We start from the raw sequence: 23,288 nt of genomic DNA, 5'->3' as shown, positions 1-23,288 counted from the left end.
TTAATCTAGAAGCAAAAACTGTCCATCCCCAGGATGGATCTCACCTGCTCGTTTTAAAATACAGATTGCACCTGACAAAAGGTTAAATTTGCTTATTTTTTTAATGATGTTCAATAAATTTATGTATTTCTTAGTTTATCTTATTTAGAAATAGAATTCCTACATCCGAAAAGTATAAATATTAGCTCTCATCTCAAATTAAGGTATTTTTATTGTAGGTTGGTTTTAATCTCTTATAACAAAATCAGTAATGACTTCTGAAATTGACTGAAAATCAAATCTGTTTAATTAATTTAATTAACTTATTAATCTATATATATAATTGAGACGAGTTGATGATGATAATGATGATGATAATAATAATAATAATAATCAGCATAGAGCCCAAACGGTTAGGAGTTGAAAGTTGAAATTTGGTACACAGTTAGGGTACGTCACAAGAACGCACACCAAGAAGGGATTTTTCGAAATTCCTCCCGACGGGGAGAGGGACAGGATTAAGGCTTAACACTTCCATCAACAATGGAAGTGTTAAATAACAATGGAAGTGTCAACAATGAAAGTGTTACGTAACAATGGAATTGTTAAGAGATAGCGACATGCAAGACGCAGATGCAGTTTTTTCATTTTTGTGGGAAATCGAACATATTTTTAGACCCATTTAAAAATTCTCTAATTAGTCTGGAAACAGAGGGACCCAATTCTTGCATTCTGTGAAAACAGGTAAGGTGATTATAACATAATAATCTTAATCTTCACTATCGTTACTTTTGCCCGAGCAATGCTGAGCCTACCTGCTAGTTATTCATATAAAATTGTGGGTACCTGGAGGTAGGACGAAGTTGTACCTCCTTTTTATCGGCTAACAGGTCGGTGAGACCTGCCCACTGTCAAGGATGGTGGTTTCTGGTCTGAAATTTATCTGTCCCAAGATGTCAGGCTTAATTATTTGTTCGGTCGAGTGGAGGAAGTGAGAGGATTCGTCGATAAGGCAATGGCGATATTCGAATAAACGACACCATTTAAACAATAAAACAAGATTTATTAATTGACAAAAATGGACAAATACAATTCTAACATTGGTATCGATTACTTGGCGCTACATCCTAATATGGGGGGGTCCCCCAAGAGAGAGCTTACATAAAGTTGGTCGTCATACCTCGTCGATGGGGTGCTTGAAGGGTCTGTGGGAAATTGTCGGCGCAAGAAGAGGATCATCAGAGGAGGTGGGACATCTTGGCAAGTTCTTCGGTGGTAGCTTGAAACAGGCGAGGATCAACAAGCCGGGTTCTGGATTCGGGTTCAAAGTGATGATCGGATGACCTTGTTATTCAATCATCGTCTCTTTTTATACCTTCGGTCACATGATTCTTTGTTGCCAATAGTGATTATCAATGATTAGCTCTCCGTGACTCAGGTTTAAGATCCGCTGAGAAAGGAAGCGATGTCCAGAGGAGGAAGGATGAACGTCCGTCTTATTCGATCAAGATTTTGATATGGATTCATACCAGGGGGAGTTTTTTTTAGGGTCTGTCCGTCCCGATGTTAGGGGTTGCTCGGTCCGGCCTCTTGCAAAATTAATATTTATACTTTAATATATATTATATAATTTCCAATTTAACTGTGTTCAAATTGTATAGGAATGCATTATGACTTAAATAATCAAAATTGGTATTTTGTAAAAGATTTCACAATAATTTCACAAATTTAAATAAATTTCAGTACCTATTGATATCTTAATTTCATTATTTTCTAAGTCTCCAAAACATGGTTGGTTAGAGTTTGTGGCACAACGGCCTAGGCAGGCCAAAGAGTGCCAGGTCTTTTAGGTCTTAATATGTATGTTCTAGAGTTCAGTATATAAGTTTATTGCCTTCAAATATGCCATTGTAGATTGAATTTATGTTATCAACTAGTATATTCCATACAACTTGGTTGTCTGAAGATCTATGTTGTTAAAGATATCGTTCTCTGGCCATTTTATATTAAGAGCACATTATTAATATATGTGGATAGTAAGTGGAGTTGGCATGTTGAGCATATTGGTTGTGTATGCTTTGTTAATAGATAGGTATATGTTAATCTTGTGTGTCCAGTTCTCAGACAGGCAATACTACTTCTTTCCGGTTTTCTTGGTGGCTGGTTGTCCATTTTATTAACTCTGGTTTAATGGTGTGTAGTTTATTGTTGAGTTGTTTGTTCCAGTCCTCTTGCCATTTGTTATATATATTTTTGTTGATACAGCTGTATAAGTCTTTATACTATGGTCTGAAAGTTGTTTCTTGGTTTCTGTTGTCTTGTTTTGCAAGTTTGTCTGTAGTTTTATTTCCTTGGAGTCCAGTATGTCCAGTAGAAGATTATTGTATTTCTTGCACATTTAAGATGTTGAAGTAGGTATCATATGCTGTTGAGTGTTGGGTGGTCTGTTATCCTACAGCTATTTGCCTGTAGTACACTGAATAAGTCTGTATATATTAGTCTGTCTGTGGTTGTGTCTTTGTACATGTTGGAGAACAATGAAAATTTCTCCAAAACATTCAAAAATATGTACTCTCTTAAAATACTGTTGATTGATCTGTAAGTGTAAATTAAATTAGATCATCATTAATAAAGCTATTATTTTTTTTCTAAACAACTTTCAATTCAATATAGTTATAACTTCTTACAGTAATGCAAATAAACCAATATTCAGTGTTCCAACTCAAATTTTTGTTTTAAATTCCATACCTTTCCCTGACCAACTTTGTACAAATTTCCTGACCCTCATAGTCCTAACAGTATGATGCAATGACAAAATAAAACAGCATTTGGCTTACTATGCACATACACTATTGCTTCTCCAACTTTCTAATTTTTTCTAATTAACAGTTACATATTTTTTATAATTGCCAAATTATTAAAACAAAAACTAAAATGTTTTATTAAAGTAGTTTATTCTATTATTAATCCACAATCATAATCTACATGGTTTTTAAAAAAAAGTCTTTATTTATTATTCATTAATAAATCCTGTATAATTCATGTACAAAAGTATATATTTATTAAATTTGTCCCTTAATAAATTTCCTGAATTTTATAAATTATTAATAAACTGAAAAACAATCAAAAATTGTTTTGTTACACAATCAAAATTATTAAAATGAAAAATAACAAATAATAACATTTAAATTGAAATTATTTATGATATTTTGTACTTTATGTTTTTGGAAGGAATTTTGTGTATGCTTGGGAGAAATTTTGGGTCCTGAAAATATTCTGCACCCCTTTTCATAAGTTGTATTGCACCACATTACTTCTTGCTGCCTGCAGATGGATACACTGAGTCAAGCATATTATATGTCAGCAAAAAGAATCAAGACAGCCAAACAGGCAAATTCCCTGACTTTGACAATTTTTGGCAAATTTTCTGACTTAAACCACACACTAAACCCGATAACATTAAGCCAATACATCACCAACTGCCGTAAATAATCAGGCTAACTTTTCGATATATCCAAATCGTGTATATCCAAAAGTTAGCCTGATTATTTATGGCAGTTGGTGATGTAAATTTTCTGACTTTCCATGATTTTTCCTTACTTCCAGGTGTGTAGAAACCCTCAATATTAGAAACAAAATTAAAGAATAAAATAACCACGAGATTCCAGCAGAATTCAATTTAATAAAACTAGTGTTTTTAGTCACCTTTTATCAGACCATCTTCAGGTACATTTTTACAAAAAATGAAAAATGTTTTTAATTATATTTTAAAGGCCAAAGTTTTATTAAATTGAATTCTTCTAATATCTCATGGTTATTTTATTCACTAGCTTCTTACAGCAACTGAGCAAATATATTAGTTATTTATTTGTTTAGAGGAGTCAGAGTAATTAAAAATGAACTAACTTCAACTCTTACTTTTTCTTATTATACTTTACATTAAGTTCCTGTAGGAATGTTAATCTCCTATCTTGCATTATAGGAGCCTCTTGAAATGCAAGATCTTATTTTGCATTGATTCCCCTACCCTTATAAAATGAATGAATCTTGTTTGTTCACTTATTCTAAACTTAGATATCTGACTTCCAACTGTTTTTATTATCAATTTTTTTTGTTAAAAATCAAGGTTTCTAACTGTGTTCTATTTTTACTTATAGAATTCTATCAACTGTAGCTTTATTCTACTAATTCAATCCTTAAATAAACTCTTCATGCATGAAGTGTGTTTAGAGCAATCTAAAATGATGTCATTTACTTATTCTTGTTTAAAATGGTTCAGCAATACATATAACCTAACATTATATATAATAATCTTTCCATTGCATAAACTTCATTATATTTTATATATAACTTAGATTATTCTTATTTTAAAAAAATTTAATAATATAATAAAATAAAAATTTAAAAAAGTAGATGTATAAGATTTATTTCATATTGAACCAAAATCAATTAATATATTAATTTTTTTTAAAAAAATTCATACATTTTCTGTTTAATGCAGTTCAAGTTACAATTCTGTTAATTCTAAAAAATTTGATTTTATAAATAATATGAAAATTAATTATTATTTTAGCAAAAAAGAAAGAATCACAATTATGCCCTCAGCATTTTTATAATCAAGATGTTAATGTTCATCTATTCACATCATTCAAATAAAAAACTACTAATTCATATGATTATAAAAATACTTGCCAATAAAATTTAAATTCAAAACAGCCAATAGTTTCAAATAACTATAATCAAGTTTATTAATATTACTCAAGGAACTAATTATATGAAATTTAGATTTTTCTATGAATCAAAATCATAATGACAAGGGGGAAAAAAATCATAATTACAAATTCTAAAAATACTACCAATGTAAATACCAATGGCTTATCAAATGTCATCTATTGTGGCATTTGTACTAAACTACAAGTATTACTAGTCAGTATTACTAGTCAGAAAAATATCTGGTATAAACAATTAAAACTAACAATTGTATTTCTTCATTAAGCAATTTTAAACTGAAATTAGAAGACTGCTATTCTATTATATGTATAAGAATCATAAAGGCTTTTGATTTTACAGGATTTTGTTTATATAAAAACTTAAAATTGTCTATACTCTCCTTCACTGTTCTCAGTTAAATTAGCAATTGTGTCATAGCTAAATGTTCAGTTTTTCACTATAAGCTATACAACATTTATTTCTCTTTATTCATAAATTATAATCGTTAATATAAATTATAAATGCAATTAAATTTCTGCTAAATATTTAATATATTTAAAAAATAGATCTGAAATATCATAAATGAAATTATGATTTTTGCATTAAAAATTCTGACTAAGAAAAGGCTATAATTAATAAATACACATGAATCTGCTTCATTCTGGTAACTAACAAATATTTATTGCAGCAAGATCATTTTTGAACTTCATATTAAATCAACTTCAGCTTACATGCAAAAATGAAATTTTTCATTTTTAAATATAGATAGATGGAAATTTAGTTTATAGTTTAGAAATATTAATTATTATTGGATTAAATCTATTAAATCAACATATTTTGAAATTTTTAGATTTATTTAAAAAATAATGATTTCATGAATCAAAATTAAAATAGTATTTATTTATTTACTAAATTGACCTACAGGAAACCCCAATTACAGATCTGTTTATAACATACAAAGGAATATAAGATAATAAAAATTAGAACATATCTCCCAGTGTTACATGAAGAGTAAAGAAAAATATAAAACAAAAATTGATAAATGTAAAACACATTAATTTTAACATTTAATATTAAACAGCTTGACTAGTAATTGTTGAAACTGTTGCTTAGAACTACATAAATCCAATTGTCATCCAAAGTGATTATAGAGTTCTGCCAGTTTATGAATTGATACATTCTGAGCAAAGAGGTTTTAAATTTAAAATGTAAGCAAGCTTGAACACAAATAAATAAATAAATAAGAAATGAATTTTTTTCAAGAAACAAACAGCCTGAAAACTTTTACAGTTCATAGACAGTTACACCATAATAAACAAGTTTAATGATTAACAAAAAAAAAAAAAATCAATAAGAACTTTATGCAAGCTGAAAATGAAATTGCAACAATTTAAAAAATTATAATTAAAAATTTTATACTTTTAAAAATGATTAAAATTTAATATTTTCAATTCTTTTTTACATAAATCAAAACAAAAATGCCATTTTAATAGAAACAAAGTTTATAATACTTGAAATGTTTAAAATTATTCCAAAAAATTATTTAACTAAAAGATTCTAATTTGCTGAATTACTAATGACGACTATACTTGAAATTTAAAAAAATAAGTTTTTCTCAAAACTTTCAATTTGGAAAACAAAATTTTAATTATTATATCAAGTATACTTTTGTCAGTCAATAAGATTATTACAAAAATGTCTGTTTGCAAGATTTAATTCACTAATTTAACTCAGTTCTTAATGCAAAATGCATCTAACAGAACATATAAAATCAAATAATATTACCCTGTTTTTTATATTATGTATTAATTATTTTTGTTTTTACAGATTGATGTTGTATATATTTCCTTGATGATAAAAATTCATTACAAATATAATTAATATGATAAACTAATAACTCTTAAAAGACTATCACCAGTTGTTTCCAATTATTAATTAAATTCAAATAAGTGAAATCAGATATAAGAAAAATAATAGCTGTCTTTCAAAGTAATTTTTGAAGAAAATAATTTATCCAGAACTAATTACATAAAAAAAATAAACTTAAAAGCTTTGCTTACATTGAAAAATATTTTCTTTGGTAACAAAAATCAAAATATTTACAAAATTTTAATTATTGTTATTAATTAAACATTTTATTCTAAAACATTATCTTATTCTTAATCAGAGCTTGCTATATGTGAAAGGATAGCAAAAGACCATTAATTTTTATATTACACAGATTTATAAAATGTTATCTATTTCAATTAAATGAGTAAATTTTCAATCATCAGTTTAATTTACTATACATCATTCTCAACTATGTTCTGTCCTTTTGTGACTTAAATCCAAAACAACCTAGAAACAGCTAGCAAATGCAGAATGATGTTCCCAAAACACTTTAATTTACTATACTAAATATTTAGCATTTGAATGTTTTCATATTTACTGTAAATAATTCCATCTGAAACAAGCATACTACTGATATAATTCTAATCTATACTTCAAATTAAATATAGAAACAATTAAATAAGCTAAGAACTGAAAATCAAATAATAATAAATTTAATATTATCTCAACAATCTATTAAAAATTGTTTAATACAATAAAGTAAAAAAATTATGTAGAATATTGTATTTATACAAGACTTAAAATATGATAGCCAAAAATATTTTTGCATTTTTGTTCATACAAAATTTAATAATAAAATGAAATTAAGCATTTTATTAGCAAAGTTGAGCTTTTTACCTAATTTGCCTTCATATCAAATAACTATTTTCATTTATAAAATATATTAAATAAATAAATCACTGCAAATTTTATACAAATTTTGATATAAAGGAAAAATAAATTTGTATGTAGGTCATAGTGTAATTCAAAATTAAGAAAACTGCAAAGAATAATACTTAAAATTGCTTAGGGCAATAAATTTAAAATTAAATAATAATAATAAAAAAAAACAATCTATTAAAAAAATAATATTCCTTAATTATAGTACATTAAAATATATTTTAGCTTTAAATAGATTCAAATCTATATCAGGAAACATTAATATCTATCTGAAATATAAAATTTAATTAATCCATTAATATTAGATACTAATTATTCAACAATAAAATTTAAATAATCAGCGCACAAAACTGGTATTAATTGTAATATACACTGACACCCAAAACCAGCAAAATAAACTCCAACACTTTCCTGAAACAAATGTTTTCATTGGATATCTTGTTTGACAATAAATGAAAATGTTTGTTTGAATAAAGTATCAGAGTTTATTTGCCAGTTTCAAATATCAGTGTATGTGCATATTATAAAATTTGAGAATAATTTTACATATAAAATAGGATTGATTTATTGGAAATTTTTATGATTCATAAGTTAAATTCATAATTAATACTTTTGATTATCATTATTAATAGTGGTAATCATTTAATAAGTTTTTGTAAGTCCGTTTCACTTTATATGTATATTTTTCTAATTAAATCACAAATATTTCTGTAACAAGGAAATACAATATGTATTTATATTATAATGCAATGGACATATTTCTGATAAAATGGAGTACATAATTAAATCATAAACTTATCTATAACGATAACGACGATAAATTAACATTCATATAAACATTTAGCACCTAAATGTTTTCAAAAGGAATAAAGTTCTTTAGGCCAAGGTAAAAGTATTCGGTTAAAGTATAAGTCAGTTAATTATTTTGAAACATGTTTGGGATTTCTTATCATTAAACATATTTGATTTCTTATCATAAAGTGACAGGCACATATTAAAACATGTTACTTAATACTATTTCTCCTTTAATCAAAGCTGTAATTTTTGAAATTGTCTCTCTTGTTTTAAAGCAATTATAAAACGTTCACTTCTGTAAAGTAAAATCATAAATTAGTAATTATTTTTTAATGTATGAATTGTATTTTGCTCTTCACATCAGCAAAAAGTATATAAACAAATAAATAAATAAACTGGAAAAATTATTTATACTTAATAAAATGATTTAAATGAATAAAATATGATTTCTTTTCTATCACTTACCTTCGGCAATAACTTTTTTAACCCTCAATTTTTCATTTCCTAATTCAACAACCTGTCCAACGAATTCATGTTCATCTTTTGGAGAATTTCCAGATAAATAACCTAAAGCTGATTTAAATAAATCTGTCATCTTTTTAATTCTATTCTATTATATTGATCACCGCATTTTTATTCCATATATTTTCGGCTATATACGAAGTAACCCTCTCTAACAACGCGAAGTTATTTTATAGTAAATGAACTTTCAATTAAATCAACCTTCCCCACGGATCGCGGCCATTTTTGTATCTGACGTCATCCGTCAGGGTGCCAAACAGTAATAGAAAAGTCAATATTAGAATTTTTTTAATCTTACAATATACATTATTAAATTAAAGTACTATTTTGAAAATAATAAAATTCAGCTGTTATTCTGCGTTAAGACAATAAAGTTGCAACATTCATTCAACAAGCGTCAAGCTGCAGCAAAATGACTACGACGCCCTCTAATGTTTTTAATTGTGTTATTTATTTATTTTTTATTTTTTAATAGTATTTATTTAAAAATTAAAATTCCGATTAAGATAAATTAGATTTTATAATTTTATCTTTTATTTTTGATAAAAAAATATTTTTATTTATTTAAAAGTACGTCTATTGTATAGAATTTCTTGCATCAAAAATTGAATTTAAAAAATTTTTTAAACAATACTATTCTCTCTATACGATTATATAGTGCTTTCAATAATTAAAAATAAACATTGTTTGACGAAATTGTTTACACTAAGGCGGCCTGTATTATATAGGAACGACATTAAACGATTTTTCTATTGTAAAAAATTTGACAAGGAAATCGTGGATATCCGCCACCAGAGTGTACTACTAGACTGGCAATCTTATAATTTTTGTTTTTTTTAATAATATTTCCCGATTAAAGATATATTGCAAAGTCAAAAGAAATTCAAATTGTGCGTTTTATTTTTGAAAAAAATTGATTATTGTAATTATTAATAAAATTTTCGAATAGCAAACTTTAATACCGAAGAGACCGAAGTATATTTTTTAAAGTATGAGAAAATAGACGGTCAAATGGCCGAACGGTTAAGGCGGCAGCCTAGCTCTTTGAGGAACCCAAGATCGAATCCGAACAGGAATTTTTTGGGGGTGGTCTGTCCGGATATGTTGAGCTCCGTTCCTCACCACCCGGCCGCTCCATTGTGGGCCTAGCCGAACCCATAATGGGCTTGCTAAAAGAGGCCTCTTAGTGTCCTCGGGGCAGAGTTTTTTTAAAAAAAAAGTATGAGGAATGGACGTTTCTATTTCGAGTGCCTTTTTGTTTTAAACAAAAATCACGAGATTAACTTTTATAAAAATTGGTTTTTAATATCATATATAATTTTAATTTTAAAATTTTACAATTTAGAGCTACTAATTTCTTACATTGCGTGATTTTTTAATATATATGCCTAATTGGGAAATGACATCTCGTCAGATGCTACGAATGCAATGGAGCCTCTACTTCGAACTCCGAATCGTTCGAAGTTCAAATCAATTTTTCCCATTAGAAATAACGGAACGTGAATTAATCCATTCCCAGACCTAAACAGTACTCATTTCGATAAACTTAAAATAGGAAATACACATAAGTTAAGGTAAAAAAAAAATAACATAATTGAATGCTATATTAATCAATTAAAACATAAAAGCAATAAATAGAATATGTAAATAATGTAAGATAAAATGAAAATTACATTTAATGGTCGCACACCGTCGACGTCGGCATTTTAAACATGGTTACCAGATCCGCTGTACGTAACTTAATTAGGGCCGTGCGGTAGATTTTCTCAGTATGATGCAAGCGCGATGCAAGTCTTCGAAATGCCGCCCCTTAAATGCTGTTTATGCCGCCTCTTTATGGTGCCGCCTGATGCGGCCGCCTCTCTGTATCATAGCACGGCACGGCCCTGGGATTAATGTAGGATTTATCATAAAGTTATAAATCAATTAATTATAATAATTGGAAATTTAACACATTGCTAAGCGTGGGATAGGGACCGCATTTAAAAAAGACGCATTAAAAAAAATCGCACGAAACTTCACGAATGGCTGTAAAAAATAGTTTTCGCAACACAATTAAAAAATATTTTTTTTATGCGGTCAACAGGGACCGCATAAAAAAAGTCTCACATAGAAAATAACTCAAAACCGTACGAAATAGAATTTATTGACAACAGATGTCAGCACTTGACTGCATCGTCTGGTCTATCGTCTGTTTTACATATTTTTGTCCAGGTGGTGTTTTGTTGACTTAAAAAGTAAATTATTTCATTTTTCGCATATTCATGCAATAATATTACTATAATAAGTGCATTTATGCATATAATAAGTTTATTTAGCTATAATAAGTCAACGTGAGACATGACGAATCGCACGAGACTAGTCGCCAACTACACCGCACAAATAAAAAAATCCGCACAAAAATAGACCGCATAAATTAAAAATTCGCATGTAAAAAAATCGGCACACATAAAAATCGCAGGATATATCATAAAGCGCATAAAACAGGTTAATGATAATAATTGGAAATTTAACACATTGCTAACGTGAGATTGCATTCTTTTATTAGAAGCTTATTTTAAACTTATTACCTCTCATTTTGTTTGAATAAAATCAAATCGAAATGTCTTCAGACAAAAAGCATATTGGGAGGAGAGAATATAAGGACGTGCATACAAACAGTAAAAAAGATTCGTAATGTGTACGAGAAAGATGCTCCTGAATTTCGAACATGTCAAATGTGGTTTAAATTTGATAATTATTTTTTTAAAACATGAATTGGATTGGGTTGGATTGATCCCAAGCAACACAGATCGTGTTTTCCACGTAGATTTCTTGGATATATTTAGTAAATTCGTAGACAGTAGAAATTTCGCGGGGGCAAACCCGTGTTTTTCGCGTGCTACGTGCACCAGTTTTTGCTGGTGGATGTGAGCTCGTGGAAAACACAAATAGGCTACGTCTCGTGAATTTATCTACAGTACAAGCATACATATATATGTAGCTGTACTACATATATGTGTGTGGGTGCGTTCTTTTATTCTTCTGCGTAAAACCGGATGCACACATGCGGCGCGGCAAGGAAAAGCGGCAGAATGACGTCACTTTTTCTCGCCGCAGAGGTCTATTTCGTGCCGCTTTTCTCATGCCGCGAAAGTTGGTCGAATTCTATCTTTCGCGGCGGCCGCCGCCAAGACGCGTTTCTATCAGCCAATAACATTTCGTCTGGCAGTCACGTGAGAAAATACAATCACGTGGTGTTTTAATGGCGGAAAGTTCGACGTGGTTAACCGAGATAACTAACATCAGAATAAAGAGGAAAGAATAATAAATTTAACACAAATTCTACACAGATACAGTAATCATATATTATTTAATTCAAAGAACAAAACAACCGAATCTTACTCGAAATAGTATTCTTTATCGAGAGATCTTAATCGAAGAATAAGCCTATTTTGTACATCAGTTCTTTATCGATCCAACAAAATATCTCGGCAAGATTCTTGCCAATACGATATCTCTAATCCAAAATATTCATTCGAATCTTCGACGAAATCTTCTAGCTAAATAAAACGAGCCGTACAAAACAAAATTTGTAAACACGTGGATAGCGGAGCGTCGATATCGTTCGCCATCTTGAATACTGAACGCATGCGCCGAAATGTAAACGGATTGCCGCTTGTGTGGTCGTGCTGCCGCGCGGCGAAGACGCGTTTGCGTCACCGCTTTTCCTTGCCGCGCCGCATGTGTTAATCCGTGCTTAACTCCGGCATCCGTTTAAAAATTTCTGCGGAACGCGGGATATTCCGGCCGGAGTGCGCGCCGTCAGATGGCAATAACGGTTCGTAGTAATAGTTTACGATGGAAAGCAACATGGCGTCTTCCATGGCTCAGACAGTTTCGTTTCAGTGTCCATTATGTGGTTTTATGAATGAAAATTTAGAAGTTGTGAAAGCGCAGCTTAGTGCACACAGTGATGTCTTCTCAAATTTGTTTCCAATAGTAACCGACATCCTAACGTTTTCCGTGGCTACTTTGAATGTTCTGTCGGCAAGATAATCCATTTTATGGTTAAATTTTACGATTGAAACCTTTCTTTTGTCTCTAAAAACATATTTTAAAATCATAGATCCCTGCATTACGATACTATCGATAGTACAGACGCCACCATCTTTCTTTCTTTCACCGTCGCTCCTAAATGCCTACGTAGTAATCGAGAAGCAGAGTGACCGCTATTAACGTCTTACCAAAATTCTTTACAACAGATCTACTCTCAACTATTGTATATCAGTTTGAGTTCTGCAAATTCAATTCCTCAATCGCCTCGGATATTCTTCATTTCGACTTTCAATGCTACGAGAATAATATTGTCGAAAAAAAAAAATCGCTGACGGCTGCATAACTCTCGCATAACACTGAAAACTCACGAAGTCGATAAGTACACAGATATAAAAACAATAACTGTGTTCCAGATAAGGATCAAACTCATGATCTTCAAATTATGAGACTGACACGCTACTTACTAAGCTACTGAGGTCTTTTTTTTTTTTTTTTTTGTTCTTTTTTTCTTAACGGTTTATTATTGGTGCGAAGAATATTGATCAGATAAAACCTTTCTATTTTTAAGTACATTTATTAAATAAATCTTGCAATATCATAAACATGTATAATGTAGTGCCATAAATTTTCGTCTTTGTATGCCACATCAGATTCTTGACGTCGGCAAACATCTGGCGTAGGTTAGTAACTAATTAGTAATGCGTCTGCGCTACTGACGGTGACGATACTAGAATCCTTCTACGACTCAATATCCTCCTACAGTATTTGCTGTTTACACAAATAGCTAAACGATTTTACAGTTCCTGTTAAGTTCTATTTGAAAACGATGCAAGTATGACCAACAAATGGGAAATACGGTATATTATTTTCGGTAATCGAATGTAAGCGGAAAACTTTTGCAGAACATCTGCTTTTATTAAAATCTTCAAATTGAGTAAGCATTTTCAGAATTTAGTAAGATCAGATGTTATTTTCAGTAAAATAAAGCATCACGTACACTGGAATTTGTCGCAGTTGAAAAAAGCGAGTATCAATGCGAAACATCTGCTTGACTGGCTGACACATAAAAAATGAAAAAAAAATATGTTTAAAAGTTTTCAGCATCGATTCCAGAACCGAGTGCTAATAATCGGAATAGCTGGTTTCTTCACAAAGTATAAAAAGGTTCCTTTAATACGCTGGCAGGCAACAGTAGTGCAGTAAGTAGCGCGTCAGTCTCATAATCTGAAGGTCGTGAGTTCGATCCTCACCTGGGGCACATTTATTTTTGATTATTTGTGTATTAATAGGCTTGGTTATGACAAATGCGTAGAAAGGTCTCCGAAGCATCGTCGGCCTCAGTAGCGCAGTAGGTAGCGCGTCAGTCTCATAATCTGAAGGTCGTGAGTTCGATCCTCACCTGGGGCACATTTATTTTTGATTATTTGTGTATTAATAGGCTTGGTTATGACAAATGCGTAGAAAGGTCTCCGAAGCATCGTCGGCCTCAGTAGCGCAGTAGGTAGCGCGTCAGTCTCATAATCTGAAGGTCGTGAGTTCGATCCTCACCTGGGGCACATTTATTTTTGATTATTTGTGTATTAATAGGCTTGGTTATGACAAATGCGTAGAAAGGTCTCCGAAGCATCGTCGGCCTCAGTAGCGCAGTAGGTAGCGCGTCAGTCTCATAATCTGAAGGTCGTGAGTTCGATCCTCACCTGGGGCACATTTATTTTTGATTATTTGTGTATTAATAGGCTTGGTTATGACAAATGCGTAGAAAGGTCTCCGAAGCATCGTCGGCCTCAGTAGCGCAGTAGGTAGCGCGTCAGTCTCATAATCTGAAGGTCGTGAGTTCGATCCTCACCTGGGGCACATTTATTTTTGATTATTTGTGTATTAATAGGCTTGGTTATGACAAATGCGTAGAAAGGTCTCCGAAGCATCGTCGGCCTCAGTAGCGCAGTAGGTAGCGCGTCAGTCTCATAATCTGAAGGTCGTGAGTTCGATCCTCACCTGGGGCACATTTATTTTTGATTATTTGTGTATTAATAGGCTTGGTTATGACAAATGCGTAGAAAGGTCTCCGAAGCATCGTCGGCCTCAGTAGCGCAGTAGGTAGCGCGTCAGTCTCATAATCTGAAGGTCGTGAGTTCGATCCTCACCTGGGGCACATTTATTTTTGATTATTTGTGTATTAATAGGCTTGGTTATGACAAATGCGTAGAAAGGTCTCCGAAGCATCGTCGGCCTCAGTAGCGCAGTAGGTAGCGCGTCAGTCTCATAATCTGAAGGTCGTGAGTTCGATCCTCACCTGGGGCACATTTATTTTTGATTATTTGTGTATTAATAGGCTTGGTTATGACAAATGCGTAGAAAGGTCTCCGAAGCATCGTCGGCCTCAGTAGCGCAGTAGGTAGCGCGTCAGTCTCATAATCTGAAGGTCGTGAGTTCGATCCTCACCTGGGGCACATTTATTTTTGATTATTTGTGTATTAATAGGCTTGGTTATGACAAATGCGTAGAAAGGTCTCCGAAGCATCGTCGGCCTCAGTAGCGCAGTAGGTAGCGCGTCAGTCTCATAATCTGAAGGTCGTGAGTTCGATCCTCACCTGGGGCACATTTATTTTTGATTATTTGTGTATTAATAGGCTTGGTTATGACAAATGCGTAGAAAGGTCTCCGAAGCATCGTCGGCCTCAGTAGCGCAGTAGGTAGCGCGTCAGTCTCATAATCTGAAGGTCGTGAGTTCGATCCTCACCTGGGGCACATTTATTTTTGATTATTTGTGTATTAATAGGCTTGGTTATGACAAATGCGTAGAAAGGTCTCCGAAGCATCGTCGGCCTCAGTAGCGCAGTAGGTAGCGCGTCAGTCTCATAATCTGAAGGTCGTGAGTTCGATCCTCACCTGGGGCACATTTATTTTTGATTATTTGTGTATTAATAGGCTTGGTTATGACAAATGCGTAGAAAGGTCTCCGAAGCATCGTCGGCCTCAGTAGCGCAGTAGGTAGCGCGTCAGTCTCATAATCTGAAGGTCGTGAGTTCGATCCTCACCTGGGGCACATTTATTTTTGATTATTTGTGTATTAATAGGCTTGGTTATGACAAATGCGTAGAAAGGTCTCCGAAGCATCGTCGGCCTCAGTAGCGCAGTAGGTAGCGCGTCAGTCTCATAATCTGAAGGTCGTGAGTTCGATCCTCACCTGGGGCACATTTATTTTTGATTATTTGTGTATTAATAGGCTTGGTTATGACAAATGCGTAGAAAGGTCTCCGAAGCATCGTCGGCCTCAGTAGCGCAGTAGGTAGCGCGTCAGTCTCATAATCTGAAGGTCGTGAGTTCGATCCTCACCTGGGGCACATTTATTTTTGATTATTTGTGTATTAATAGGCTTGGTTATGACAAATGCGTAGAAAGGTCTCCGAAGCATCGTCGGCCTCAGTAGCGCAGTAGGTAGCGCGTCAGTCTCATAATCTGAAGGTCGTGAGTTCGATCCTCACCTGGGGCACATTTATTTTTGATTATTTGTGTATTAATAGGCTTGGTTATGACAAATGCGTAGAAAGGTCTCCGAAGCATCGTCGGCCTCAGTAGCGCAGTAGGTAGCGCGTCAGTCTCATAATCTGAAGGTCGTGAGTTCGATCCTCACCTGGGGCACATTTATTTTTGATTATTTGTGTATTAATAGGCTTGGTTATGACAAATGCGTAGAAAGGTCTCCGAAGCATCGTCGGCCTCAGTAGCGCAGTAGGTAGCGCGTCAGTCTCATAATCTGAAGGTCGTGAGTTCGATCCTCACCTGGGGCACATTTATTTTTGATTATTTGTGTATTAATAGGCTTGGTTATGACAAATGCGTAGAAAGGTCTCCGAAGCATCGTCGGCCTCAGTAGCGCAGTAGGTAGCGCGTCAGTCTCATAATCTGAAGGTCGTGAGTTCGATCCTCACCTGGGGCACATTTATTTTTGATTATTTGTGTATTAATAGGCTTGGTTATGACAAATGCGTAGAAAGGTCTCCGAAGCATCGTCGGCCTCAGTAGCGCAGTAGGTAGCGCGTCAGTCTCATAATCTGAAGGTCGTGAGTTCGATCCTCACCTGGGGCACATTTATTTTTGATTATTTGTGTATTAATAGGCTTGGTTATGACAAATGCGTAGAAAGGTCTCCGAAGCATCGTCGGCCTCAGTAGCGCAGTAGGTAGCGCGTCAGTCTCATAATCTGAAGGTCGTGAGTTCGATCCTCACCTGGGGCACATTTATTTTTGATTATTTGTGTATTAATAGGCTTGGTTATGACAAATGCGTAGAAAGGTCTCCGAAGCATCGTCGGCCTCAGTAGCGCAGTAGGTAGCGCGTCAGTCTCATAATCTGAAGGTCGTGAGTTCGATCCTCACCTGGGGCACATTTATTTTTGATTATTTGTGTATTAATAGGCTTGGTTATGACAAATGCGTAGAAAGGTCTCCGAAGCATCGTCGGCCTCAGTAGCGCAGTAGGTAGCGCGTCAGTCTCATAATCTGAAGGTCGTGAGTTCGATCCTCACCTGGGGCACATTTATTTTTGATTATTTGTGTATTAATAGGCTTGGTTATGACAAATGCGTAGAAAGGTCTCCGAAGCATCGTCGGCCTCAGTAGCGCAGTAGGTAGCGCGTCAGTCTCATAATCTGAAGGTCGTGAGTTCGATCCTCACCTGGGGCACATTTATTTTTGATTATTTGTGTATTAATAGGCTTGGTTATGACAAATGCGTAGAAAGGTCTCCGAAGCATCGTCGGCCTCAGTAGCGCAGTAGGTAGCGCGTCAGTCTCATAATCTGAAGGTCGTGAGTTCGATCCTCACCTGGGGCACATTTATTTTTGATTATTTGTGTATTAATAGGCTTGGTTATGACAAATGCGTAGAAAGGTCTCCGAAGCATCGTCGGCCTCAGTAGCGCAGTAGGTAGCGCGTCAGTCTCATAATCTGAAGGTCGTGAGTTCGATCCTCACCTGGGGCACATTTATTTTTGATTATTTGTGTATTAATAGGCTTGGTTATGACAAATGCGTAGAAAGGTCTCCGAAGCATCGTCGGCCTCAGTAGCGCAGTAGGTAGCGCGTCAGTCTCATAATCTGAAGGTCGTGAGTTCGATCCTCACCTGGGGCACATTTATTTTTGATTATTTGTGTATTAATAGGCTTGGTTATGACAAATGCGTAGAAAGGTCTCCGAAGCATCGTCGGCCTCAGTAGCGCAGTAGGTAGCGCGTCAGTCTCATAATCTGAAGGTCGTGAGTTCGATCCTCACCTGGGGCACATTTATTTTTGATTATTTGTGTATTAATAGGCTTGGTTATGACAAATGCGTAGAAAGGTCTCCGAAGCATCGTCGGCCTCAGTAGCGCAGTAGGTAGCGCGTCAGTCTCATAATCTGAAGGTCGTGAGTTCGATCCTCACCTGGGGCACATTTATTTTTGATTATTTGTGTATTAATAGGCTTGGTTATGACAAATGCGTAGAAAGGTCTCCGAAGCATCGTCGGCCTCAGTAGCGCAGTAGGTAGCGCGTCAGTCTCATAATCTGAAGGTCGTGAGTTCGATCCTCACCTGGGGCACATTTATTTTTGATTATTTGTGTATTAATAGGCTTGGTTATGACAAATGCGTAGAAAGGTCTCCGAAGCATCGTCGGCCTCAGTAGCGCAGTAGGTAGCGCGTCAGTCTCATAATCTGAAGGTCGTGAGTTCGATCCTCACCTGGGGCACATTTATTTTTGATTGCTTGTGTATTAATGGGCCTGTAGGAATTTCAATATCGTGAGGAACTTTTGCAAACGTCAGCGATTTTTCGTGGATAATTCGGACATTGTTGCTTTACAGTTTTAATAATGGAAAAGAAAACGTTTGACCGGTTGATTTCAGTAGATTGCAACTGTTATACAATAATTGAACGTGATGTTAATAAGTTTCGTAAAACAGAATTGCTGCCGTATCCCATGTTGTGCTGCCGGACTAGACAGTTCGAAGAATGTGTGCAAATGCGAAATTGTTGAGATCAATGCGAAGAAATGACTAGATTGAAATGAATTGGAGACATTATGAACAGTATATCGGAAAAAATAATACTTCGTTCAGGTTAATCGATTCACATGTGAAACTTTTGAGTTGCTTAAAAAATTCCACTCGGGAAATTTTGAACTAAAGGATACAACGTGTACGGGACACAAAAGCTGTCGAAGAAGGAAAATTGAAAGGAGAAATTGTTAAAATCGATAAATAATACACGATTTATAAAACAACATACTGTGGCTACACCCCATGCGTAAATTATATATTTTTATATGTAATTATATCGTTTTCATATTTTATATTTTCTATTTTCTTTGTTCTTTTCTTCCCAACCTAATTGTCCATTCTTCCTGGAATGTACCTACCCTTCCCACCCTTTCTTTGTTATTTCGATGACTCACCCCTAAAACAAAAGAGGGAGTGTAGCCCTGAGGGGTGAGAGAGGAAGACGTGGGTCATTCTGGAGCGAGAACTCGAGTTGGAAGGAGCGATAGTGGTGTTTCCCGAGTGCGCCGAGTGCCAGAAAGATAGGGACGAGGACGATTTGAGCTGTTCTAGAGAGTGAAAGAGAAAGTAAAAGTGTTCGCCGACCCCCGTTTCACCGTGATATTTCGGCCGGTAGTTTTGTCATCGTCATCTAATCGTGGGTACCCTCTTTCCTGTCCGTTCTTGATATTCTCTTCCTTTTATCTCTTTGTATAATATTTTTAACTTTATAATTTAAGTAATATTGTCGGGAGTTTTTTTTTATGTACACTAGAATTAAGGTTTATGTTTAAGGAGATATTGTCGGGAATATTTATTGTACCAGTTTCGGTATTTTTGCTCTCGAGTATTGTCGGTGGAAAAGGTGTTTGTTGGTATCCCCTGTATCCTGTTTATTTACGAGCGAAGAAAATAAAACTCATTGTGTTTTGTTTCTTTCAATTTTGTTTCGTTGTTTTCATACCGCTCGTTAACCTTCTCACAATCCAAAAGTAAAGCGAAGTAAAGCACTAATAACATACGATTTTGTTTAGCTTCGAGCGCATTTTTCAGTGCACGCACGGTTTGAACTCCGAAGTGAAATTTTGTCGAATTTAGGTTGGAACTCAAGCGTTTCGAAGTACACGGTTCCACTGTACTTCTAATCACTCAAATGCTTCTACTTTGGAGTGTGCTTAACTTTGTGATTAACTTTTATTAATAGAATATAAATATAAAATGCATTTACAATAGTCTTATATCCTTCTCAAACTTATTTTCTGAATATGATGTTTACAATGTTTAACGTATTAGCATTTTTTTCAGAAAGACTTCTCTCTGATAGAAAGAAGTGCTCGCCAGTGGCAGAGTGGATAAAACCACAAAACCGCAGTGGTAGTTAGTCGTGGATTTGCGCCTTGCCAATGGGATTTTTCGGGTATTTTCACGTTTGTAACATGCACATAGGAATCAGTTTCCCTTAGGAAGATCCTCTTGGCAGATCGCCCATGTATCGCGTTGCTGTATACTTTCTTAACCTGAACCTTTTCAGAATAATTGCCTCCTTTTTAAGTATCGTAATATAATATCACCCCATTAGATACCCGCATGACTCTTTAAAAGTTATCAATTATTTTTTATCTGTTTGGGTTGCAATTTGAAAAAATTGTAGCCTATATATTCTCACTGTGGACCATCTGTCCTTTAATCTCGAGATCAGTGTTAGATAGATGAAAGCCGAGACCAGACATGGAAAGCTCGAGCAGGAGGCCCGATTAACTATATACGAACATCCGGTCTAGACCGGAAGTCATATGATTTCAATTCAAAAAATTTTCTCGAAACAGAATTACATAGATGACCGACATGACACTGTTGTTATCGGGAAAAGTATGGTGTGCAAGGACAAAATACTATTAATCTGAGATAAAGAGCATATATTTTAAATTAAATAAATTAAAAATTGCATCTCGGCATTGTGACGATGTCACAATAATTTTTGCTTGTATTTTTTATATTTTAAGATTTATATAAACATCATACATAATTATTTATTTAAAATACAAATTTAGCAAAAATAACGCACAACTGTAAAATTGACATCTAAAGATAAATAATAATTAATAACATGATCCTCGAGGCTGACGAAGTTGAGCCAACCTGCCTATATTTGGTTGGAAATTAGTTAAAAATAATCCCAAATTATCGTTTTAGTTATTTGCAAACGATTACTTGGTTTGTACAACAGCTAAAGACCAGCGTTAAATCCTTTTTCTACGAGATAAAAAATTGGAAATGCCAAGTCGGATTTAGTTTCATTCCATAGAGTTTAAAACTTATTTCTATTTTTTATCCAAAATATTTCAATATTATTTTATATATATAAAATTTTAGCTTCAACATCGTTTTGCAAGTCGATCGAACTTTCTTGCACATGTGTGGGCATCGTATTTACGTCCACATTTAATACAAGTATGGGTTGATATGTCTAAGGAGAACGTAGACTTCCGTAAAATCTGGACACCCCACTCTTCCCTCTCCGACACTTCGTGATAAACATAACACTAGGCTAAAATAACCAAATTGATAATATGGTTTTTATTTTAACTTTTAACCTTCTTATTTTTTGGCCGGACAATGCAGTACTGTACATACCCGCTAGTTACTAATAAAACAAATAATTACGAACTCTAATAAAAATATAAATTTTTAAAATATTTTTATGAATTTAAAATATTCTAAATTAATTTGACTATTCCTAAAATCTCGATGAACTTTTTTATTTAGTTCAAGTACAAATCCAGATAAAGACTTTATTTCTCCGTGAAAAGCCGTATTCGTAAAAGTACAAAACAAAAAACGCTTTATTAGTTCCGACCGGTACCGTCTCGACACACTCGGTGTGAAACTGTTCTTAGTAGTTCAAATCCGGAGTTATACCCACCTCTAGTGACCATTCGTTGTTGGTTGTTGTTTAGTGTAGACGTTTTATTAATTTAATTGCTCCTCGCAACGCAGTTTTGGAGCGATATTCTAACAAGATAATGCCCGGTCGTATGTCGCATAGATTATGCAAGCAGTCTCCCGTGAACAGCAGCCATCACTTTTTCCATAGTTTGCGCATTCACTCGATATGTCCTCTACTGAATGTGTGAAACATGCTTGTCCTGAGACTGGTCCTCTGGACGTCTCTACCAGTTACCACCAACAAGCTCTGGACTCGCATGGAAGCATTCTGGCAGTCCTTGCTCGAGGAGGATTGGTTTTATTCGATTACGGCAATGCGGCAAGTGGGCGATCTGCCTAGGGGTAATGCCTCTTGGGAGTTTTTTTTTAATGGGAAACTGGCCTCTATTTAGGTATTACTAACGTGAAGAGAACCCGGAAAATGCCACGTGTCCAGTCCGTTGGCGAGGCACGTACCCACGACCAACTACCAGTGTTCAGTGGTTTATCCACTAGGACACTCGTGAGCCCGAGGAGATGGATCCTCCACAGCCTTTTTCTGTCATACTGTGATGTATATAGGAGTTTTGGTGTGCTTTGTGGCTTCACCCTCTACCGATTTTCATGGCGCAAATCGCCTGTCAGACGCTGAAAATGTAATAATATGTACAGTACCTTCTACCATGAGTGATATGTAGCATATATTTCATTTCCTAGATCCATAATGGAGCTAGGAAATTAAATATATTTCTGTGTGTTGCAATTTCCACACATAGCAGTGTATTTTTGCTAAAATGCAAGTAAAGAGAATTAGAACTACGAAATCGACTTATTTTAAACTACGTTATTTTGTCCTGTTAATGTACGTTAATTAAATGTTATTTTAAAATTATTAATTGCCAATATATTTATCTAATTTCTCCTGAGTCCTAGCAATTACTTCTGCATTACACACTGTCGATGGTCTGACTAGATGTGGGTCATCTTTCACTTTTTCCTTATCTCCTTCGAATCTAGTATGTTATTCGTACACTCGGATATTTCACATAGTGTTTTCATCGTAGCTCATTCTTAACACTTTTATAGTTTTGCTACGAATAATCTCAAATTCACAGTAAAATTTGGTGATAATACCCTTAATGTTTCAAATTTCGAAAGATAACCGCATCAAGTAGCCACCTGACGAATTACTGTTACTGGGGTGACATTCTTTAATATGGGTAAACCTGTTTAATATAGTTTTGTCAAAACATACTTTTATAAATTATGCTTTCAACCGTAGCAAGTGAAACGACCAACTCATTAACATATGAGAAAAATAAAATGATCGATGAGACCGTAAACAAAATTATTCTGGATAAATTTAACATTTTAACTGCTTTTCATATAATTGAAATTAACTTCTAATTAATCAAATTTATCTTGATTGGATGTGATATAATATCTTTGAATATATGGATGGTATATATTCGATTCAATATAATTACATTTGCAATTATTATCTATTAAATCTGATTGAATATCAGTCAATAT

General features: G+C 33.9%; 1 protein-coding gene and 25 non-coding genes across 27 annotated transcripts in view; 25 read left to right on the top strand and 1 right to left on the bottom strand.

Moving 5' to 3' along the window:
* Positions 1 to 9,167, bottom strand: part of aux (cyclin-G-associated kinase) — a 65,978-nt gene extending 56,811 nt beyond the window's left edge. For both annotated transcript variants that reach the window (XM_067279252.1, XM_067279253.1), the window contains exon 1: positions 8,719 to 9,167. In XM_067279252.1, the coding sequence (XP_067135353.1) occupies positions 8,719 to 8,848 (130 nt within the window). In that variant the 5' untranslated portion in view covers positions 8,849 to 9,167. The remainder of the gene's footprint in view (positions 1 to 8,718) is intronic.
* Positions 9,168 to 14,892: 5,725 nt separating this feature from the next.
* Positions 14,893 to 14,965, top strand: TRNAM-CAU (transfer RNA methionine (anticodon CAU)). Its single transcript has one exon. It is a non-coding gene; the product is annotated as a tRNA-Met (tRNA).
* Positions 14,966 to 15,041: 76 nt separating this feature from the next.
* Positions 15,042 to 15,114, top strand: TRNAM-CAU (transfer RNA methionine (anticodon CAU)). The gene has a single exon. It is a non-coding gene; the product is annotated as a tRNA-Met (tRNA).
* Positions 15,115 to 15,190: 76 nt separating this feature from the next.
* TRNAM-CAU (transfer RNA methionine (anticodon CAU)) lies at positions 15,191 to 15,263 on the top strand. The gene has a single exon. It is a non-coding gene; the product is annotated as a tRNA-Met (tRNA).
* A 76-nt stretch (positions 15,264 to 15,339) lies between these two features.
* TRNAM-CAU (transfer RNA methionine (anticodon CAU)) lies at positions 15,340 to 15,412 on the top strand. The gene has a single exon. It is a non-coding gene; the product is annotated as a tRNA-Met (tRNA).
* A 76-nt stretch (positions 15,413 to 15,488) lies between these two features.
* TRNAM-CAU (transfer RNA methionine (anticodon CAU)) lies at positions 15,489 to 15,561 on the top strand. Its single transcript has one exon. It is a non-coding gene; the product is annotated as a tRNA-Met (tRNA).
* Positions 15,562 to 15,637: 76 nt separating this feature from the next.
* Positions 15,638 to 15,710, top strand: TRNAM-CAU (transfer RNA methionine (anticodon CAU)). Its single transcript has one exon. It is a non-coding gene; the product is annotated as a tRNA-Met (tRNA).
* Positions 15,711 to 15,786: 76 nt separating this feature from the next.
* TRNAM-CAU (transfer RNA methionine (anticodon CAU)) lies at positions 15,787 to 15,859 on the top strand. The gene has a single exon. It is a non-coding gene; the product is annotated as a tRNA-Met (tRNA).
* Positions 15,860 to 15,935: 76 nt separating this feature from the next.
* On the top strand, positions 15,936 to 16,008 carry TRNAM-CAU (transfer RNA methionine (anticodon CAU)). The gene has a single exon. It is a non-coding gene; the product is annotated as a tRNA-Met (tRNA).
* Positions 16,009 to 16,084: 76 nt separating this feature from the next.
* On the top strand, positions 16,085 to 16,157 carry TRNAM-CAU (transfer RNA methionine (anticodon CAU)). Its single transcript has one exon. It is a non-coding gene; the product is annotated as a tRNA-Met (tRNA).
* A 76-nt stretch (positions 16,158 to 16,233) lies between these two features.
* TRNAM-CAU (transfer RNA methionine (anticodon CAU)) lies at positions 16,234 to 16,306 on the top strand. Its single transcript has one exon. It is a non-coding gene; the product is annotated as a tRNA-Met (tRNA).
* A 76-nt stretch (positions 16,307 to 16,382) lies between these two features.
* Positions 16,383 to 16,455, top strand: TRNAM-CAU (transfer RNA methionine (anticodon CAU)). The gene has a single exon. It is a non-coding gene; the product is annotated as a tRNA-Met (tRNA).
* A 76-nt stretch (positions 16,456 to 16,531) lies between these two features.
* Positions 16,532 to 16,604, top strand: TRNAM-CAU (transfer RNA methionine (anticodon CAU)). Its single transcript has one exon. It is a non-coding gene; the product is annotated as a tRNA-Met (tRNA).
* Positions 16,605 to 16,680: 76 nt separating this feature from the next.
* Positions 16,681 to 16,753, top strand: TRNAM-CAU (transfer RNA methionine (anticodon CAU)). The gene has a single exon. It is a non-coding gene; the product is annotated as a tRNA-Met (tRNA).
* Positions 16,754 to 16,829: 76 nt separating this feature from the next.
* On the top strand, positions 16,830 to 16,902 carry TRNAM-CAU (transfer RNA methionine (anticodon CAU)). Its single transcript has one exon. It is a non-coding gene; the product is annotated as a tRNA-Met (tRNA).
* A 76-nt stretch (positions 16,903 to 16,978) lies between these two features.
* Positions 16,979 to 17,051, top strand: TRNAM-CAU (transfer RNA methionine (anticodon CAU)). The gene has a single exon. It is a non-coding gene; the product is annotated as a tRNA-Met (tRNA).
* A 76-nt stretch (positions 17,052 to 17,127) lies between these two features.
* TRNAM-CAU (transfer RNA methionine (anticodon CAU)) lies at positions 17,128 to 17,200 on the top strand. The gene has a single exon. It is a non-coding gene; the product is annotated as a tRNA-Met (tRNA).
* Positions 17,201 to 17,276: 76 nt separating this feature from the next.
* Positions 17,277 to 17,349, top strand: TRNAM-CAU (transfer RNA methionine (anticodon CAU)). Its single transcript has one exon. It is a non-coding gene; the product is annotated as a tRNA-Met (tRNA).
* A 76-nt stretch (positions 17,350 to 17,425) lies between these two features.
* On the top strand, positions 17,426 to 17,498 carry TRNAM-CAU (transfer RNA methionine (anticodon CAU)). The gene has a single exon. It is a non-coding gene; the product is annotated as a tRNA-Met (tRNA).
* Positions 17,499 to 17,574: 76 nt separating this feature from the next.
* TRNAM-CAU (transfer RNA methionine (anticodon CAU)) lies at positions 17,575 to 17,647 on the top strand. The gene has a single exon. It is a non-coding gene; the product is annotated as a tRNA-Met (tRNA).
* Positions 17,648 to 17,723: 76 nt separating this feature from the next.
* Positions 17,724 to 17,796, top strand: TRNAM-CAU (transfer RNA methionine (anticodon CAU)). The gene has a single exon. It is a non-coding gene; the product is annotated as a tRNA-Met (tRNA).
* A 76-nt stretch (positions 17,797 to 17,872) lies between these two features.
* TRNAM-CAU (transfer RNA methionine (anticodon CAU)) lies at positions 17,873 to 17,945 on the top strand. The gene has a single exon. It is a non-coding gene; the product is annotated as a tRNA-Met (tRNA).
* A 76-nt stretch (positions 17,946 to 18,021) lies between these two features.
* TRNAM-CAU (transfer RNA methionine (anticodon CAU)) lies at positions 18,022 to 18,094 on the top strand. Its single transcript has one exon. It is a non-coding gene; the product is annotated as a tRNA-Met (tRNA).
* A 76-nt stretch (positions 18,095 to 18,170) lies between these two features.
* Positions 18,171 to 18,243, top strand: TRNAM-CAU (transfer RNA methionine (anticodon CAU)). Its single transcript has one exon. It is a non-coding gene; the product is annotated as a tRNA-Met (tRNA).
* A 76-nt stretch (positions 18,244 to 18,319) lies between these two features.
* Positions 18,320 to 18,392, top strand: TRNAM-CAU (transfer RNA methionine (anticodon CAU)). The gene has a single exon. It is a non-coding gene; the product is annotated as a tRNA-Met (tRNA).
* Positions 18,393 to 18,468: 76 nt separating this feature from the next.
* TRNAM-CAU (transfer RNA methionine (anticodon CAU)) lies at positions 18,469 to 18,541 on the top strand. Its single transcript has one exon. It is a non-coding gene; the product is annotated as a tRNA-Met (tRNA).
* The last annotated feature ends 4,747 nt before the right edge of the window (positions 18,542 to 23,288 follow it).

This window comes from Centruroides vittatus, unplaced genomic scaffold (assembly GCF_030686945.1).
Source record: "Centruroides vittatus isolate TY-2023 unplaced genomic scaffold, ASM3068694v2 contig_862, whole genome shotgun sequence".
In the NCBI taxonomy this organism is placed as follows: Eukaryota; Metazoa; Arthropoda; class Arachnida; order Scorpiones; family Buthidae; genus Centruroides; species Centruroides vittatus.
The sequence above is the reverse complement of the archived record's forward strand: the minus strand, read 5'-3'. Positions and strand labels throughout refer to the sequence as shown.